The sequence below is a fragment of the Lampetra planeri genome, chromosome 22, assembly GCF_965212315.1.
Source record: "Lampetra planeri chromosome 22, kcLamPlan1.2.h2, whole genome shotgun sequence".
Lineage (NCBI taxonomy): Eukaryota > Metazoa > Chordata > Hyperoartia > Petromyzontiformes > Petromyzontidae > Lampetra > Lampetra planeri.
In genome coordinates, this window is record NC_136128.1 from 11245277 (window position 1) to 11262702 (window position 17426).

The 17426-nt window shown below is 53.5% G+C and overlaps 1 protein-coding gene across 1 annotated transcript in view; it reads left to right on the plus strand.

The window, feature by feature from the left end:
* Positions 1–554: 554 nt before the first annotated feature.
* The window catches only part of LOC144725025 (rho-associated protein kinase 2-like), a 55427-nt gene continuing 38555 nt past the window's right edge, over positions 555–17426 (plus strand). Inside the window, 1 exon segment of the mRNA XM_078604461.1 lies at positions 555–1112. Within this exon segment, the coding sequence (XP_078460587.1) occupies positions 1038–1112 (75 nt within the window). The 5' untranslated portion in view covers positions 555–1037.

Here is a 17426-nt window from a genome sequence, read left to right on the forward strand (position 1 = left end):
CCCTCAACATCGGTCGAGGATATCGATGAGTGAAGTCCATGGGAACACGTCGCATTGGTCGTAGCGATAGAAGCTCGATAAGGATGCAACAGGCTGCGATGCCCCGTTGCTACCCCATATCTTACAGCGTTCTAATACCACCTATCTGTTTTTACTCTCGAAATATATTTGACAGCATCAACCACGACCTGATTTAAATCTATTCGGTGCGTTCCCCGTTTCACACCGAGAGAAAATCAACACACACAAACAGACCACCCCACTACCGCCACCTCCATCTCCCCAACACACACACACAGACCAACCCCACTACTACCACCATCACCTCCATCTCCCCAACACACACAGACCAACTCCACTACTGCCACCATCACCTCCATCTCCCCAACACACACACAGACCAACCCCACCACCGCCACCTCCTCCTCCTCCCCCGTCTCCCCAAAGTTTGTTTTCACGGACAAATCGCATTGGCTGACAGCGCCGGCTAATCGGAGGAGTGGAACTCTTCGGCCGAGCCAGGCTTCAACCACGCCCACGTGGCGTGCCGAACCGGTGGGGGGGAGGAGAATCATCAGCAGGCAGGCACCACACCACACAGACAGCAGCAGCAAGTCCCGGAGTGGCAAATCAGTTTTTAAGAGCCTCCACAACCACCAATTTGCCGGCCGGTTCGATGTGCTGTGACGAACGCCTTTAGCAGGCAGCGTGAAAGTCCTTTCATAAGCCACGGGGCTGGTTTGAGAAGCTTAGCGTCGCTCGAAACGTCTGAGCGGTCTTCCCACCCTGCCTCCTCCCTCCCCGTGTTTTGGAGGAGAGGCGCAAAAGCTGTTGTCTTTTTCATATCTCACGAAAGGATTTGGAATTTTTGGAGAGGCTCGTTTTTGCAAACAGCCCCCCCCCCCAGGAGGAGGGGGGGCTGCCCCCCACCCCCACCTTAAGTCAGTTTTAAATCGAATTGATTGACGCGAGTGATAGTTTCAGTGTTTGGATCGGCAGCCGCCCGAAGCGGCTGGCTCCATTGCCCCGAGTCCGCGATGGAGGAGCGAATGAAGATTCTGGACAAGTTGGTCCGGGACTGCCACTCGCGTGTGAGCGCCGGGACTCTGCTGGTAAGGAATGGGGTGTGTGTGTGTGGTGTGGGGTGTAGTGTGTGGGGTGTGTGTGTGTGGTGTGTGATGTGTGTGTGGTGTGTGTGGGGCGTGGGTAGTGGTGTGCTGTGTGTGGTGTGAGTGGTGTGTGGTGTGGGCGATGTAGTGTGTGGGAGTGTGTGTGGTGTGGGTGGGTTTAGTGTAGGTGTGTGTGGTGTGTGTGGTGGGTGTGTGTAGTGTGTATGTGGTGTGGCTGTGTGTGTGATGGTGGGTGTGGTGTAGCGGTGTGTAGTGTGTGTAGTGTGTGGGTGTAGTGTGGGTGTGGTGTGTGGGCGTGGTGTGTGTGGGCGTGGTGTGTGTGGGCGTGGTGTGTGTGGGCGTGGTGTGTGTGGGGGGTGGGTGGGTGGGGTGTGTGTAGTGTGTGTGTGTGTGTGTGTGTAGTGTGTGTAGTGTGTGGTGTGTGTAGTGTGTGTAGTGTGTGTAGTGTGTGTAGTGTGTAGTGTGTGTAGTGTGTGTAGTGTGTGTAGTGTGTGTGTAGTGTAGTGTGTGTGTAGTGTGTGGGTGTGTAGTGTGTGGGTGTGGGGGGGGGAGCGGTGGTGCAGTGATCAGCGCACTACGCTCCAACCTCGGTGAACAGAGTTCGATTCCCGCTCGGGGTCAACAGCTCCATTGCGGGTATTTAGTTGTCTGTGAGCGTAATCCGAGCCGGTCCCGGGTCTAGCCTAGGTCGACTCGGCATTGAAATTAAACGTCGGCGCTTGTGTGGGCAAAGGCTGGCGAGCGTGGTGATGATGGCCACCCGCCCCCTCGTGTGTGCCGACCCTTCATAGGTGCTACTCGCCCACAGCACTCGTCCCAATCGTCTGTTTGAAGCTATACGGGGGACCTTTGTTTGGGAGAGGAGCGGTGGGCGCATCGGTTAGCGCACTGCGCTACGAACCTGGTGAACAGAGTTGGAGCCCCCGCCACGGTTAACATGACCGTGTGAGTGGCAAAATTACATCGTTTCTGGGCATCGCCTAGGTCTACTCAGCCGTAAACGAGTCTGGTGTGTTTAAAACATCAAAGGCGTCCGGGCGTGGTGCCGGTTCGCATGTCCATGTCCTCGTACACGTGCCTGTCTTAATAGGTGCTCGCTAACAACAGCCTGTGTAAGACTGTAGGGAGAGTCTTTGAGTTTTTGTTGTTGCTGTTGTTGTGTTTAATGGCACCGAAAACCCACCTGGGTCCGATTCCCACCACCGGGTGACCGATTCCGTGCGTGCGAAGGTTTTCGAAAGCGTGTTTGAGTGTATTCGTTGGGTGAACGAAACGTTGCTTCTTTGTGCGTGTTCTCCGGGTCACATGCAGAAAGGGGAAGTCGCTCCAAAGATTGGGACATGGGCACACTGTACGCCCCTTGCTTGGAGGAAAAGTATTGAGGTTGTTTGCAGGGCAAGCCGTGCTGTCGGCTTAGCGGGAGGGCATTGCCAAAGTTCGAACCAATGTCACTCGGCCACTCGGCAGAAGTTATCACAAGTGGGCTTCGCTCCACTCCTGACGCTTGGAGAGCTGATTGGGGAGACCGAAAGAACTCACGGGACGGACAAGCTCGTTGTGAAATACCCAATGCAGAAGATCTTCCTGGGTTTAGATCTTCCCCCCGTTGGCCGTGGTCCACCCTAAAACCGCATCCGCTGTGGCAGCAGTAGACGCAGATGCCAACCTGGTGATGCACAGAGGGGAAATGTTCAACTGTGGCCATCCAGAGCAGACACCGTGACAACGTAAAGCGACGCAATGCCCCGATCCACAAATGCGAAGGAGTCCTCACACGAATGATGATGATGGTGACAGACCACTCCGCTGCTCCTTACGCGGTTATCAGGGCTTGGCCACCTCAAGTTTCATTTATTTGGTGTAGCCCTGTGAGCCATTCGGCTCTTGAATCGGGTGCAACCGCAAAAAACAAAAAACATGAACAAGAAAACATCTTAAAGTGACTATGTGCAAACAGAAAATCCAAGAAAAGACAGCAAAATATCGCAGTACCTGAATGCGACATTGTAGAAGTTGCTCTCCATCGACATCGTCGGTCTTACGACGACGACGGCAAGACGACGAAGACGACGATTCCACTCCTCCTGGCGGAAGAGCTGCCACTGTGGAGCTCCAGGGGGGCTCCAGTGAGACGAATCTTCCCGACAAGTTGAGGTGTGGTGGTGGTGGTGGGGTGGTGGTCTCTGGCCCTCCATCACAAAGAGATAGCGAATCTCAGCCGAGTGAGAGGACTGATAAGACGGAGAGAGAGAGGGCGACCATCACGATTGGTGGCTGTTTCATAATGGCACAGATAAAGATCGCCAATTTTGCATTCCGATGCCGCTTGCGGGAACCTCTCACGCAGTTTGAGGTTGGAATCGGGTGGCGTGTGACCAGCAACCACGGCCGTCTTTGTCTCCCTCGGTGCCTCTTCTCTTTTCGTATGGATGAATAGCCGCAGATTAAAGTTGCAATTTTAGATGTTGTTATCTGACTCAATTGTCTGTTCAGAAGCGGAGTGGATCTCGTCCCGTTCCTCCTTCAAAGGGGTGAATGTGGCAGCAGCAGCGGCGGCGGCGGAGTGTTTACAATGCGCGAGCCGACGACGGTTTGGGATCCGTGGCCGCACCACTCGCAGGCCGCCGAATCTTCGATGGCGCCATCTGTGGCATCGTTGGGGCGGCCGCGTCGGCCACGTGGCCCCGGCTCCCTGATTCGGGTGACGGGTCGATCGCTGGCGGCGTGGAAGGTTGCAACCGGGGAGGTTCGCTGGTCGGGTCTCCGCACGCGACGTTGGACGTTGACGTGGGCCACGGTCCACACTCGCTTCCGTCTCTCGCCCTCCTTGGTATTTGTCGCGTGGAGTGTGAGGCTGCAGCTGCCGCTGCGATCCCCAGTGGCGATGTTTGCACACCGACCTTGGCATCTCATTTGAGGATGAAGTTGGCGGACCGCTACCTGCAATGGCCACCGTGGTGCGTGGGGTCGGCCTTCATCCGGTAGTGGATTGATGAAAGGGCATGTTCATAACTCGAAGAAGGACCAGGATAGGTTCTTATACCGCAAGACACTGATGTTATCCGTGGGCTCTGCAATACAAATGAATTTGCAAACGTGGATTTGTAATACGTATTGCCATCCCTACAAACACCGTTGTAATTTGCTTGCGGTCATGTTACGTATGTGCTGGGCCCCACCAGAGGAATGTGGAATTTCCACCACAGGCCCAGGGACTCCGCCCATCGGGCGTGTGAGCACGGAGACACTGTTGACTGACACACGTGAAAGTAATCAAAACAACGACGTTTGATTCATGAAGCAGCGGTGTCGTGATGTAAACAGCCATTATTAAATCCAGCGGTGTGTGTCGGAGTAAGTGGAGTTGAAGTGACCAGTTCACCTGGAATGCGCCCTATCTCATCAGATCTCAGAATCTAAGCAATGCGGAGCGTGGACAGTGCCTCGAAGGGTGACCGCGGTGCGTAACAAGTGCTATAGGCTCTGGGGATGCGTGGTGGATAGAGGCCAGAGCAGAACAAAAATAATCCATTGTTATACTGTACTTCTATAGCCCCACGCCACATCTGTGCTCTCCACCAACCTGCGCAGACGAGGGTGGTGAAGTATGGTCGACGGAAACCCCATGATCTGCACGGTGTGGAGAGGCCACTCATCCATCAGTGGGTTGACATGTACAGTACAGGCAGTAGTTAAACACCTTGGTTCACATGATCAGGGAAAAAATGCGTCCTCTGTTTATCCGGGGAATATTTACTTGTGGAGTCTCAAGACTGCTATTCAAGAGGAGCCATGCTCTTTGGAATGTTTGGCCAGATCCGTTAATGAGTGTTTTAATGGAACACGTGGAGCAGTGAACATACGCATGCTAAGAGACCTCATCCGCCACGGAGATGGAGCGATGAAATCGGCTTGTGGGCACGCGCTCAGTGACATAGCAGGGTCGTGAGACAGGGTAATGGCTTCGGGGAGGCCTTCATCCAGCAGTGGAGTGTTATTGGCTTGTGACGACGATGATAATGGATGGGTGTGACTGGTCATCTGCACATAATGTTTAAAACCGAGATGGCACATTGAGTGCAGATGGTGGGAAATGAGTCGTGGACTTAAGAGTTAAATTCTAGATTTGAAGCTTTCGTGACTGCAAGGATTCATACTCTTAGTTTTTTCGGTAAAGTCACGTAGTTAAAAGAAATGAAATAAAAATTATTTTATAATTTTATTTAATTAATTTTAATTTCATTTTTTTTACTTAAGAGTTAAACTCCGTCGCAACGTATTTGAAGCATCCTCGCTGTGCTTTCATCTTTCCTCCTGCAAAACGTTCCTGTGCACGAGTTGCCTAATTTTTTCAACATTTTACCAGCTAAGGCCCCGCCAATGAGCTACGTAGCTCTTTTTCAGAAGCGTCTTGGCCACAAATGATAGCTCAACGAAGGTGGCTTATCACGTGGACATTTATTAGCAGCCAAACATTCTCAACTGACGTGAGATGTCCACTCTCGTTGTGATTCATTGCCCTCTTTTTGAAGTCTTTTGTGTGGGTGCTAAATGGCCACCATTCCTGTCGTCCAGAGACTTTAGTAATGTAATATATTGCTGTTTATGTTACTCAGGAAGAGCCTCACTGAGTCTCAAGACTCTTCTTTTTTAAGAGGGTTTTGCTGTTTTGGGACGTTTGGCCAATTCCGTGATTGAGAGTTTATCTTCGCGTTGGGAGGAAACGGCAGAGCCTGAGGAAAATCCACCACGCATACTCGGGTGGGGAGGTGACGCTCAATACTCCGCAAACATAGATTCAGTTAACAAACCGACCCAATACATTCGTTATGCGTATGCCCACTGGACATGAGTGATGATATCGGTTCATGCGCAGGAGTGAGACGGTTTGTGGCACCGTGCAGCAGTGGATAGACAATGGCCGATTAAAATGTGAATTGAAGGCCACTGCCTTACCTGGCCACCTTGCAGCCCGTTGCCTCACTCCTATTGCACCTGGAATGCCCTGGCGGTCACCCCAGGCTCAAACCAGCTCAGCTTCCGACTTCAAACGAGGTCGGGAGCATTCCAGTTCATTTGGTAACTGTATCAAAAATGTACTTTACATAAAATAATGAAATAAAAAGCCTACATCAGTTGGCCTTTGCAGCTAGAGTTGGTCCTGGTTTCCATTGCGTGAGATAATGGACCTCGCCGATCAGATAAAAGCGTGGTGGCTTGTCGTCCGTGATGACCCATTCGTGCATATGTTTGCAAGTCTAATGCTACATTTGAACAGAGGGGCCTCGTGACAACTCTAACCATCAGCGATCCTACGAACTGTCACAAGTCAGCGCCGTCCTCATGGTGAAGAGACCTTGTCATGGGGATGGGCGCTGCGGTGGCGAGATGTTAACTGCCTCGCCCGGTATACAGCAGGTCGTGGGTTCGATCCCGACCCTTGACGCCTGCTGCTGTATATTTGGAGTTTTCATGCCTCTCTCCCTGTGGACTCGTGGATTTTTCACCCGGGTCCTCCGGTTTTCCCCTCCACGTTTAGAATAGACGTGCGTTTAGAGGACTTGCCTGCTATAAGTTTCCACGTGATAAGCCACTTCGTTGAGCTATCATTTGTGGTTAGGTCACTTCTGAAAAAGAGCTATGTAGCTCAGTGTGGACCTTTACTGGTAAAATAAAATTAAAACTTAGATACAAAAATGTTCAACACAGTTGGGGGCTCCCTGCAACTCACAAATCTCATGGAACTGAAACACCGTTGTTTCGGTTTTGCTTCCGATAAGTCACGCTGGAGAGCGTTTAAACAAATTCTGCTGGGTAACGTAACGCCTCGAAGGCCCATGGGCCGTCATCACCCATGACTTGGCGACTCGGCCGCGAATTTTTATTTCATTCCAATAAAATCAATCTAAGTGTTGTGCTCACACAGGCCTGGCTCTGAGTGAATCCCACATGTATGCATGGGAAGTCACGGCCGTGCGAAAGCAAGAGGCGCGTTCCGCCGGGCCGCACTGGACAAGAGTAGGAAACGAAACAAAATCGCGCCGCGATTATCCGCGTCGCTCGCCAAACAGGCCCCGCGTCGAGCGGGAAGTGCGGGCCACCAGGGTCGGTGTTTGTTGCCGGGCAGGAAGCCACCCTCTAGCGATTGGCAATCCCAGGCGTGATGTGTTGCGCGCGCTGCTGATGCTCCTCTTGCTGCTTCTCCTGCTGCTGCTCCTGCTCCTGCTGCTGCTCCTGCTGCTGCTGCTGCTCCTGCTGCTGCTGCTGCTGCTCCTGCTACTGCTGCTCCTGCTGCTGCTCCTGCTGCTGCTGCGGCTGCTCATGTTGCTGCTGCTACTGCTGCTTTTCCTGCTGATACTGCTGCTGCTGCTCCTCCTACTGACGCTGCTGCTACCCTTCCTGTTATACCAGTTTTCTCGCGGATAACTTCAGTGTCCTTTAAATAGTACTGTAATAATTACTTGATTCAAATTATTTTTAACGTATTATGTTGAACTTCCTCTGCACCGTACGTAGCCAACCGCGCTGATCGGTGGTGCGGGGGAAGGACAACAAACTAAACACAAAAAGCAGTTCTAAAGAAAGTACTTTTCAATCCAGATTTAAAAGTGCATAGCTTCAGTGGCTTGCACTCATCATCAGTAGCCGTGATCTGTCCGCTGCTGAATGAAGGCTTCCAAAAGTTGTTAGCCATGTCTCGCTTGCAAACCAACTTGAGTTTGTTGCTTCTCTCCTTGGCCTGTGACTTCTTCGTGAGTCACCACGACCACCGACCATCATCCCTTGCAAGCTACGTGGCCTGTCCACTCTCCTTAACAGTTTGAGTGAAGTTTCCCAACTTGCACCTGTTTTCTAATTCACGTGTTCCTCCGTAATCCCAAGCACGCATCTCCGCGGGCAAAAGACATTCGATTCTTGCAATTGACTAGTGACAAATCGACCGATGCGTAAAATCTGCTAGGCAGTACGTGAGTGGGCGATGGAAGAGAAATCTTCCCTGAACTTTGCATTCGACCCGGCGCTGGTTGTGCGCGTGGCAAACACCGTGGAGGCGGCGAGGGTTGGTGGATCGCACAGATTCGTGAAATGCATCAAGGTCACCGTCTGCCTGGGCTTGCCAGGCCGTTCGAGTTTCACGTTTATTTTGTTTAACAAGGTGATGAATCGTGGGAACAGGATGAGTTTCATTTGCGAGCGCGACCAGGCCCATTTGTCTTGTCGGCTGGGGGGCGATGATTGCTGCTGTGCATGTAGAATCCCAATTGAGTCATTTGCGATGTCATTTTTTAAATGAGCAAATTTCAACCCCATTCATTATTATACTGATTGTTGCCGATGTTGAATGTGAGGCCGTTCGAGCCACTTGGGGACGGTTATTAGTTTTTATAACGGCCACGTGTTGTACCGTAGTGATGATACAGAGGTGTAGTACAGCATTTAAGGCTTGGAATTGCAATTAGTAAAAATATATCTCCGATCAATTAAGCGTAGTCTGCCAACTTGATTACAAGGTTATTGATTCATGTGCCTCATGGTTAAACTATTAAACCATAAATACTAACTATTTTTTTTATTTTAACAGGTAAGGCCCACTGAGCTATAATACAGCTCTTTTTCATAAGCGACCTGGTCGCAAATGATAGCCCAATGAAGCGGCTTATCACGTCGAAATTTATAGCAGCCAAAAACGCGTAATGTGGATTCGAAATGTGGAGGGAAAAACCGGAGGACCTGGAAAAAATCCACCTGACCACGGAAAGAACACACACACTCCAAATATACAGCAGGCCTCAGGGTCGGGATCGAACCCACGACATCCTGTATAGCAGGCGAGGTAGTTAATATCTCGCCACCCATGGCGAACTAAACCCATTAAGACGCATGACGCGGCATTGCCTGTCTCGCGAGGGGCGATCTTCGATCCCATCGCCCGGTGGTGTTGCTGGAGGGAGGAGTGGGAATTGCATTGCTCCTTGCAAAACTCTACTTGGCAGAACGGACGGAGGTTCAAGCCTCACGCTATAAAAATAATCGCACTGATTGTGCCAGATGTCCGCGGCTTGCTGTGAACGCGCTATTCCGTCACGGGCAGGCCGGAGCCCCCTGCCCCCGCCGCTCAAAATACAATCTGGAGCTGCACGAGTGCTGCTTGGGGATGCCTTCATCCAGCAGATACATTGACATCGTCATCATTGTCGTCGTGAGCCATGCTTAATCCACTGCTGAATGAAAGTGTCCCCAAGACACTGCCACCTCTCGCGATCCTGCGATGCAATAATCAACTCGCCCGGTGAGCATGCCGACGCTGGGCCAACGCTGGGCCAATGCTGGGCCAACGCTGGGCCAATGCTGGCACGTGCTTGTACCGACCTTGGCCCAACCACGTTCCACGCTCGCCAGGCGGCACCCGCTGATTTCATCGCTCCATCTCTCCCCCAACCCCCTGACGGACACGTTGCATCCCAAAGGCCGGATCGACAAAAAAGGGCCACGATAAAATTCACAAACGTGTTGAGAGCTGCCGTATGCTGCCAGCCAGCCGAGGGGGCACGGTCAAAAACGACCGCAGTCAATTAACATAGCGCACCCACCGACGTGTAAACAAGCGCGCAGCCACAACGGAGATGGGCCGTTGAGAGCCGGGATTCAAACTCGGAGAGAGAAAATAAACAATCGCACTGTACGAGCAGCGCGGGCGGGATGAGAGCAGCGGTGCTTCCCCCCCCAACCCCCCCCCCCCTCTTGCAGATCGTCATCTTGTTACGCTCAGTCGACGGGGACGAGGTTTGTTCTCCGCCTGTCGTCCGAGTAGTTCGCTGCGTCGAACGGAACGGCGGCTGACTGACGGACCGAAGTGGCGAGCGGAGTGGCTCGTGTGCGGCGGAGTTGCACGCGACCGATACCGCTTGTGCGTGGACGTCCTCTGCAACAAGTTGCTCGTAGTAGAGACACCGTAAAGATGGAATGTGAGGCCAACGTTGGTCCATATGTTGGAGGACGACTGCCTCCAACTGGCCAGTAGCATCCTTCACGATAATACAGGTTTTTGTTGGGTTAGATCGCTTAAATATATAAATGTGTCGTTAAACCCGCCTGTTTAGAGTATCACACGTGCAGTGCAGCGTTTCTCTTCATGAACTCAATAGCAATTACGTCGCAAGGCAAACATTGAGGAAGTCCGGATTGAGAGATGAGTTTGTGAGTTTGTGAACAAACAAGCGAGCGAGCGTGTTGCCCTGACACCTCTTTGACAAAGGTGTAGAGGTTAACGGACGGCGATGATAACGACGTTTGTTGTTGTGCCATTGACCCTCCACCACCCGACGACGAGGTTGCCGCGTCAACGTGCGAAGATGCTGCGGCAGTGTTTGCAATAAGTGCCGGCGGGTCGATCGCCCTGTGACCGCTAAAGCTGCAGCTCATCGACGGCGGCGGTGGAACTTGGTGAATATTCAGTGGTTCCCCCCCCCGCCACGTTCTTTGCTCTCTTCACGTTCAACACAATGGCCGCCTGTGAGACCCCTCGAGCTGTTTATGACAATGGAGTGATTGTTTAGAATTGCGCCCGTGCAGAAGAGCACTCTCATTGAAGTGGGACCCTCTGCGAAACTCCTCCTGCGGCGCGCTGGAGGGGAAGGTGCCCCCCTACAACTCCGGCGGTTCACAGTCCAGCATCTCTCGTAGCACCCACTTATGCCCCCCCCCCCTGCCCCGTTCCGTTTCCCAAAAAAAAGGTGCACGCAGAAGCGTGAGGGGGGGGGGCGTGGTGCCTGTTTTTGAGTGGACATCTGTGAGAAAAGAGCTTTATAGCTCGCCTGGTTCCTCCAATATAAATAAACATTCTGATTTGATTCTGGAGTTGCATCGAGGCGGAAGAGGAGCGCGCGGATTAGAGCGCACGCACGCACGCACGCGGCGCGACGACAGAATGTGGACCCTGGTAAGGAAAGCAGCGCAGAAAACATGCAACTCGCGCGTCGGGACCACCGCGCCGGAAGAGAGGTGCATGCTCGTCGACGGGGCAGGACGCGTCACGGCCCGCGGCCGGAGGAGGCGACGTCGCCGAGGGCACGTCGGCTGTGGAGATGGAGCAGCGGGATCGGCTCGTGTGCCCCGCATGCCACCGCAATGTCGTGAGGGATGGCGATGGATTTTGGGAGGCCATTCGTCCTGGGGTGGGATAGGTCGCGTCTGATGGTGATGAAGGATGCCCCAGTCCGTATTTTGGTAAATGTGTCCGGATTGTTTGATGGCAGGAGCCCTCCTCCTCCTCCTCCCTCTCCACCATCCCTGCCCTCCCCACCACCCACCCCCCTCCTCCACCTCCTCCATCACGACAATGCCAGACCACCCACGCTGGCCTCACAACATCGTTGCATAATTCGGGTGGACTTTCCACGTTACACACCAGATCTGCTGTGGCACCCTCACATTTCTGTCCATGCGGTCCTCCTTTTTGAAAGGGCGTCCCCCTGCACCCGGCTTGTACGGGGCGCTGCCTGCGTCTGGTTACGGGCGTCGCTGACGGATCTGCACCGGTGATGGAATGCTGGCAACCGGTGCCGCATTGGCACAAGGCCTTTGTCTTGAATCGTCATCTTAATAAAGGGGGGGGGGGGCATTCCCTCCGAGGCTCGAAGCTCCTCTCCGCTGTCGCCAACCCGACAAGCAGCACGACGTGGGGGAGGCCCTCATGCAGCAGTGGATTGACAAAAGAGCTGTGCGTGTGCTCAGACTTTCTGTTGGTGACCCCGTGACCTGTCGCTGCGATCCATGGGGGAGAGAGTCCGGCTCTCCCTCGTGTTTTTGAGCCGTGCGGCACGATGTCCGACGTTTCGCTCTGACGTGCCGGCAGCCTCTTCAGGAACTGCGTAGAGCAGCAGAGTTTCCGTTCAATTTAGTCCCTGCGGCGGCAGCCCCCAGCACGTCGAGACAGAATGCCGAGGTGGTAGCGGGCACGCCTGTAGTCCAGCACTTTGGATGTGGGGGTTGATGGATCACACTCGTGTTGTGAATCTCCCTTCCCGTGGGCCTCGAGGTGCCATACCCTGGTTCGCCGGCAGAAAGCAACACAGCAAATGTTGGACCTCGAAAGTGTTCCGTCTGTATGGGATAGAGCGTTGCCCCCTCGCACACACCCGTGGGTTTTCTCCGCTCCCTCCGATTTATTGCCACATGCAAACACTCATTTATTTAGTTAATCCTCTTCATCCCCTATATGGGACATAAAGGCCGCAATGAGTTTCCCTCCACCTCTTCCTGTCCTTGGCAACATGTTGAGCCTCGCCCCGAGAGAGGTCGATCGCTGCCACCAGCTCGTCCTTCACGGTCTCGCGCCACGTTGGTCTCGGCTCTCCCGGGTCTCCTTTTGCCCGGCGGTGTCCATCTGTGGGCAATTTTTGGAATACTGTACGTCCCTGGTCCATTGTGAGAACGTGTCCGAGCCATCCGAGTCGCCGTCTCATTCATGACTTGGCTGAAAACGACTTAATATATAGAGGACCACAGAGCTTGGGCATTTGTTGTTGCTGGCTCACCGCCTGGCTGCTCCTGCTGCTGACTTCCCACTCCTCTGCGGTGCCTCCTCGCGCCTCCCAGTCGTCCTCTCTCTGTGTCTCTCTCGACGAGAGCGACGAGCGAATACCGTGCGGCGGCGGCAGTGGTGGCGCAGCGAGTCGAAATCATTGTCATGATGAACACCACGCGGTACAACCCGAGTGCGAAAAGTTTGCCGTCGTGCAAACCGCTCCGATGCGCTCTTGGGGTCACGGCTTCGTGCTGTTCGCACGGCGGCGGCATCTTGCGACGCGGTCACGGCCGCCCACTCTTCCACTCCGAGTCGTCGCGTCGCTGTAGCCCCTCGGTTGGGGGATTTAAGTGGGGCCAAGTTTGTGATGGTTCCAGACGCGGCCTTGCTTGGCAAACATGGCGTGGTGCAGCCCCTGCCAGTGGCCTTGGTGTGGAGTCTGTAGAATCGAGGTGTGGGTACGTGTGTACGTGTGTGTAGCGGTTAGGGCACTGCGCTACGAACCTGGCGACCCGAGTTCGATTCTCTGAACCGGTCCTGTGCCTCCCCTAGGTCGACTCAGCCTCAAATGAGTACCTGGTGCGATGTGTGAGCATTGCCACTAGGGAGACAAAGGCGGCCGGGCGTGGTGTTGGCCACCCACCCCCTCGTGTGCCGTGCCGGCCTTCATAGGTGCTCGCTAACAGCACTTGCCCCTACAGTCTAAGGCTATACGGGGGATCTTTGTCTTTGTATGCACGTTGTACATGTGTAAGTCTGTCGAACTTCTTTCGTACCGTACATAGCCAGCCGTGCTAATCGGAGGTGTGGGGGAAGGACAAACGACACGTCGATACACCGAGAGTAAAAACGCCCATTCCTAATGCTCGCAAATGCAACAATATGGGCGTCAAATTGTGTCCAATGACAAATGAATGTTACACGGCCCAGCCATAGCGCGTTTGTTTCTTGCAGCTTGTCGCGGTGATTTTCGTGGTTCGAATTGGACAGGCAGCCTTGGCTAATGCTGCCGGGTGTATTAACCGCAAAATACGCAGCCCCTTCACAGCGAGCGTTTGCAGATTCTAGGAGGAGTTGTCCATTGTGTTGCTGGCACCACAGTCCCAGTTTGACTAATTTTTTTAAGTTAACTCGCAAGCGGTGAGTACGCGGTTAAACAGCCTCCTTTCGCCCACAGGGGAAGGGTCGGTGGGGAAACATGCAGCAGCAGGCGGAGCCATGGCAGAACCTCCCAACAGTTGCCGGTCTTGGCGCTGATGGGAAAAACAAAACACAACGTCCCGCACGTTCAGAGCACGGCTCTGAACTTAATTTGCTTCCTTTTTTTAGCTGCGGTATTTGGCATGTATATATTTTTTTAACAGCATAGATATTTTTAAACTTTGCCATTAAAAGGCAGTTTATCACAAGATGTGGCTTTTAAATCGGCCTCAACTCCGCCTCTCCGCCAAAAATCTGCCAGGCTCGTTCCTCGCACACAAATTTGGTGTTGCAACGATCCCCGTGGTTTTCTTTTTGTCCTGGGGGGGGAGGGGTGGGGCAGGCTGGGTGATTTTTTTCTTGGGACCGGCAGTGACCCCAAAAGGATCCGCGGTCCGCCAAGGCGAGCGCCACAATTCCCGTCGTCTGCTGTCGGCACTTCTGCTGCTTCTCGTCGCCGATTCGGGCTGCCTCCTGCGAGCTGCGCTGAGGATGGGCAAGAGTTCGGAGTTTTTATTTTGTGGAAGAAAAATATTTAATTGCATTTCTTAATAAACAAAAAATTGGGGGGCTCGTTCCCCCGCGCTGCCCACTTAATTATCGCGGTCACCACACCGCGAGCCCGTGGGTGGTCACGTGTGTGGTCACGTGGGTGGTTAACATGGGAGTTCTAGCCTCTTCTCGCGCACGATGGCAGCAGCGATGCGGTTCGGGAGCTCGATGCCGATGTCGAGGTCTGCTGCTGCAGGCCACGAAGCGAGGGCGTCACGGGGAGACAGTTGGTGTGGTTGGAGACGGTGTCCTCGTGTTGATCGCCACCCCCCTCCCCCACGCGTTGTGAACGCAGCCAACGCCGTCGAGTGGGCACAATGGAATCCTGCGCGACGATCACTTTGGTTGCTGGAGGAGGAGAAGAAGCTGCTGCCGGCGTGTGGTGCGAAACGTCGGGCATCATGCCCGGCCGATGCCGCGCGGTGGCGCCGCGACGGCTCTCCCGGCGGTGGTCGCGTTCTCTCCTTGTCCTTCTGGAATGCTCTTCCTAGATTAGGAAGCTGCTGGGACCTATGCACTTTGAAATCATCTAGATCGAAAACGAATTTCTTTCGAACTGATTTTTGCGGTTAGTTTGTTTGTCCTTCACGCGCACCTCCGATTAGCATGGTTGGCTTCTTACGGTGTGAAAGAAGTTCAACATGCACGCATACGTAGGCTCACGCAGAGACCCGTAGACTCGCGTCGACCCGTATGCCCACACAGAGACCCGTAGACTCATGGTTGGCTACGTAGGCAGCGCTCGCTGCCTTTGAGGTGTGGGGGGGTGGGGGGAGTCGACCCGACGCGAACATTCTTCTGAAATGAAAACAGCAGAGAGAGAGAGAGAAAAAAAACACAAATTCCCCAAAACATTTTTCACAGCTCTCGGTTTGCTTTTTAAATTCCTTGTTTTTTGTCGCGTAAATCTCGCAGCGGCCGGTTTCGGGAATAGTTTAGCCCTCCGCATGCTATCGCGGCCAAGATATTTAATAATTCATTGCTGCTTCATCCCCAAACCCAAAATAGCTTTTCGGTGTCTTAAAAAAACAAACGGCGGGGCGCTTTTGGGTTCCCTGATAATCTTTTTGCAGGAGCAGAAGAAAAAAAAACCTGCGAAGGATTAAAACTGCTTCCTGTTGCTCCACCGGCTTACGGGGTGTCATGAAATATTTACCGAAGGGGAACTCTCGGTTCTTGCCAACGATTATCACCAATACTTGAAAGGAAAAAAAAACGAAACCCTAAATTTCCACTACCCCCCCACCTCCCCGCGGAACGTTCAGTCGAGTTGTACACCACGTGAGGGTCCCTACTGGACACCTGTGAAAAAGAGCTTCATAGCTCATCGGATTTCTCAGGGCTCGCTCATGAAAACGAGCTCTCACCCGGCTAAAAAAAATGAAAAATCTACTTGAAACTTGAACACACGGCTGGGAGTGCCGCCGTCGATTCATCGACTGGAATCGATTCTCACGCTCGTGACGCAAGACGCCGGCTCCTGTGTCGTGCGCGTTCGCCCCCTCGTATGCCGTGGGAGATTTCCCCCGCGTTTTCCCGTTGTCTTCCCCGTGAAGATAAACGTCAATGGAATTCGCCGAGCATCACCAATGGAGCAGCACGCTCCCGATAAAAGGATCTCTTAATTCTCCGAGTAGTGGCTTTCATGGATGATTGACCAGAGGCGTTGTTCTTCCCCCGCACCTTCGACTCGCACGGCTGGCTACGTACCCTGCGAAAGAAGTTCAGCACACGTACATGCGTTCCAGGACTTGTGTATGAATGTCTGACTCTTCCGTCGGGTACGTGGGCCGCGTGACCGACCAGTCGGCGTTTGGAAGGTGTTTTCTGGTTCAAAGACTGCATCCTCGTTTCTGTTGCCGATCATGCCATGGCGCGTGGTCACGTGACTCTCGGAATTTGCTGTCCGTGTAGGGTCGGTGAGGTCTTGCAGTCATTTTAGTGCATTTTTCTGTCCCGCTCCGCAATGTTAATCGCGATTGCGCCGTCAGCGGTCACGTGGGCACGAGACGAAGAATCCTTTCGGAAATGTCGCGACCCTTCGTGTTCGGAGAGCAACCCACGGACGAGGGTATCGCAGACCTACCCCTGAGGTCTCTTCCAGCGACCTTTGGTCCACAGAGTCAAGGGCGGCACTCTGCCAAGCGCCCTGCTTCAAAGAGCAATGTTCGTCGCGCGACCGTCAAACTTTTATTTTTAAAGCTCCGAGCTGGTATTTGGCTGAATTAAGTGCAGAGCTAATTTTTTTTGTTACATTCGTTGGTGACCTGAATTTAAACCTAGGATCTCACCGCAGCATGATGACCTCTGAGCCGTCCAGCCACTCCCCGCCTCTTTGTAAGGCTATGGTTGTCTTTGTAAGGCTATTGGGTCTCTTTGTAAGGATGTGGGTCTCTGTGTGAGTCTGTGGGACTCTCTGTGAGTCTGTGGGTCTCTGTGTGAGTCTGTGGGTCTCTACATGACCCTGTGTCTTTCTGTGAGTCTGTGGGTCTCTCTGAGTCTGTGGGTCTCACCATGAGCCTGTGGGTCTATCTGAGTCTGTGGGTCTCTCCATGAGCCTGTGGGTCTCTCTGAACCTGTGGCTCTCTGTGTGAGTCTGTGGGTCTCTCTGAGCCTGTGGGTCTCTGTGTGAGTTTGTGGGTCTCTCTGAGCCTGTGGCTCTCTGTGTGAGTCTGTGGGTCTCTCTGAGCCTGTGGCTCTCTGTGAGTCTGCGGGTCTCTCTGAGCCTGTGGCTCTCTGTGTGAGTCTGTGGGTCTCTCTGAGCCTGTGGCTCTCTGTGTGAGTCTGTGGGTCTCTCTGAGCCTGTGGCTCTCTGTGAGTCTGCGGGTCTCTCTGAGCCTGTGGCTCTCTGTGTGAGTCTGTGGGTCTCTCTGAGCCTGTGGCTCTCTGTGTGAGTCTGTGGGTCTCTCTGAGCCTGTGGCTCTCTGTGTGAGTCTGCGGGTCTCTCTGAGCCTGTGGCTCTCTGTGTGAGTCTGCGGGTCTCTCTGAGCCTGTGGCTCTCTGTGTGAGTCTGCGGG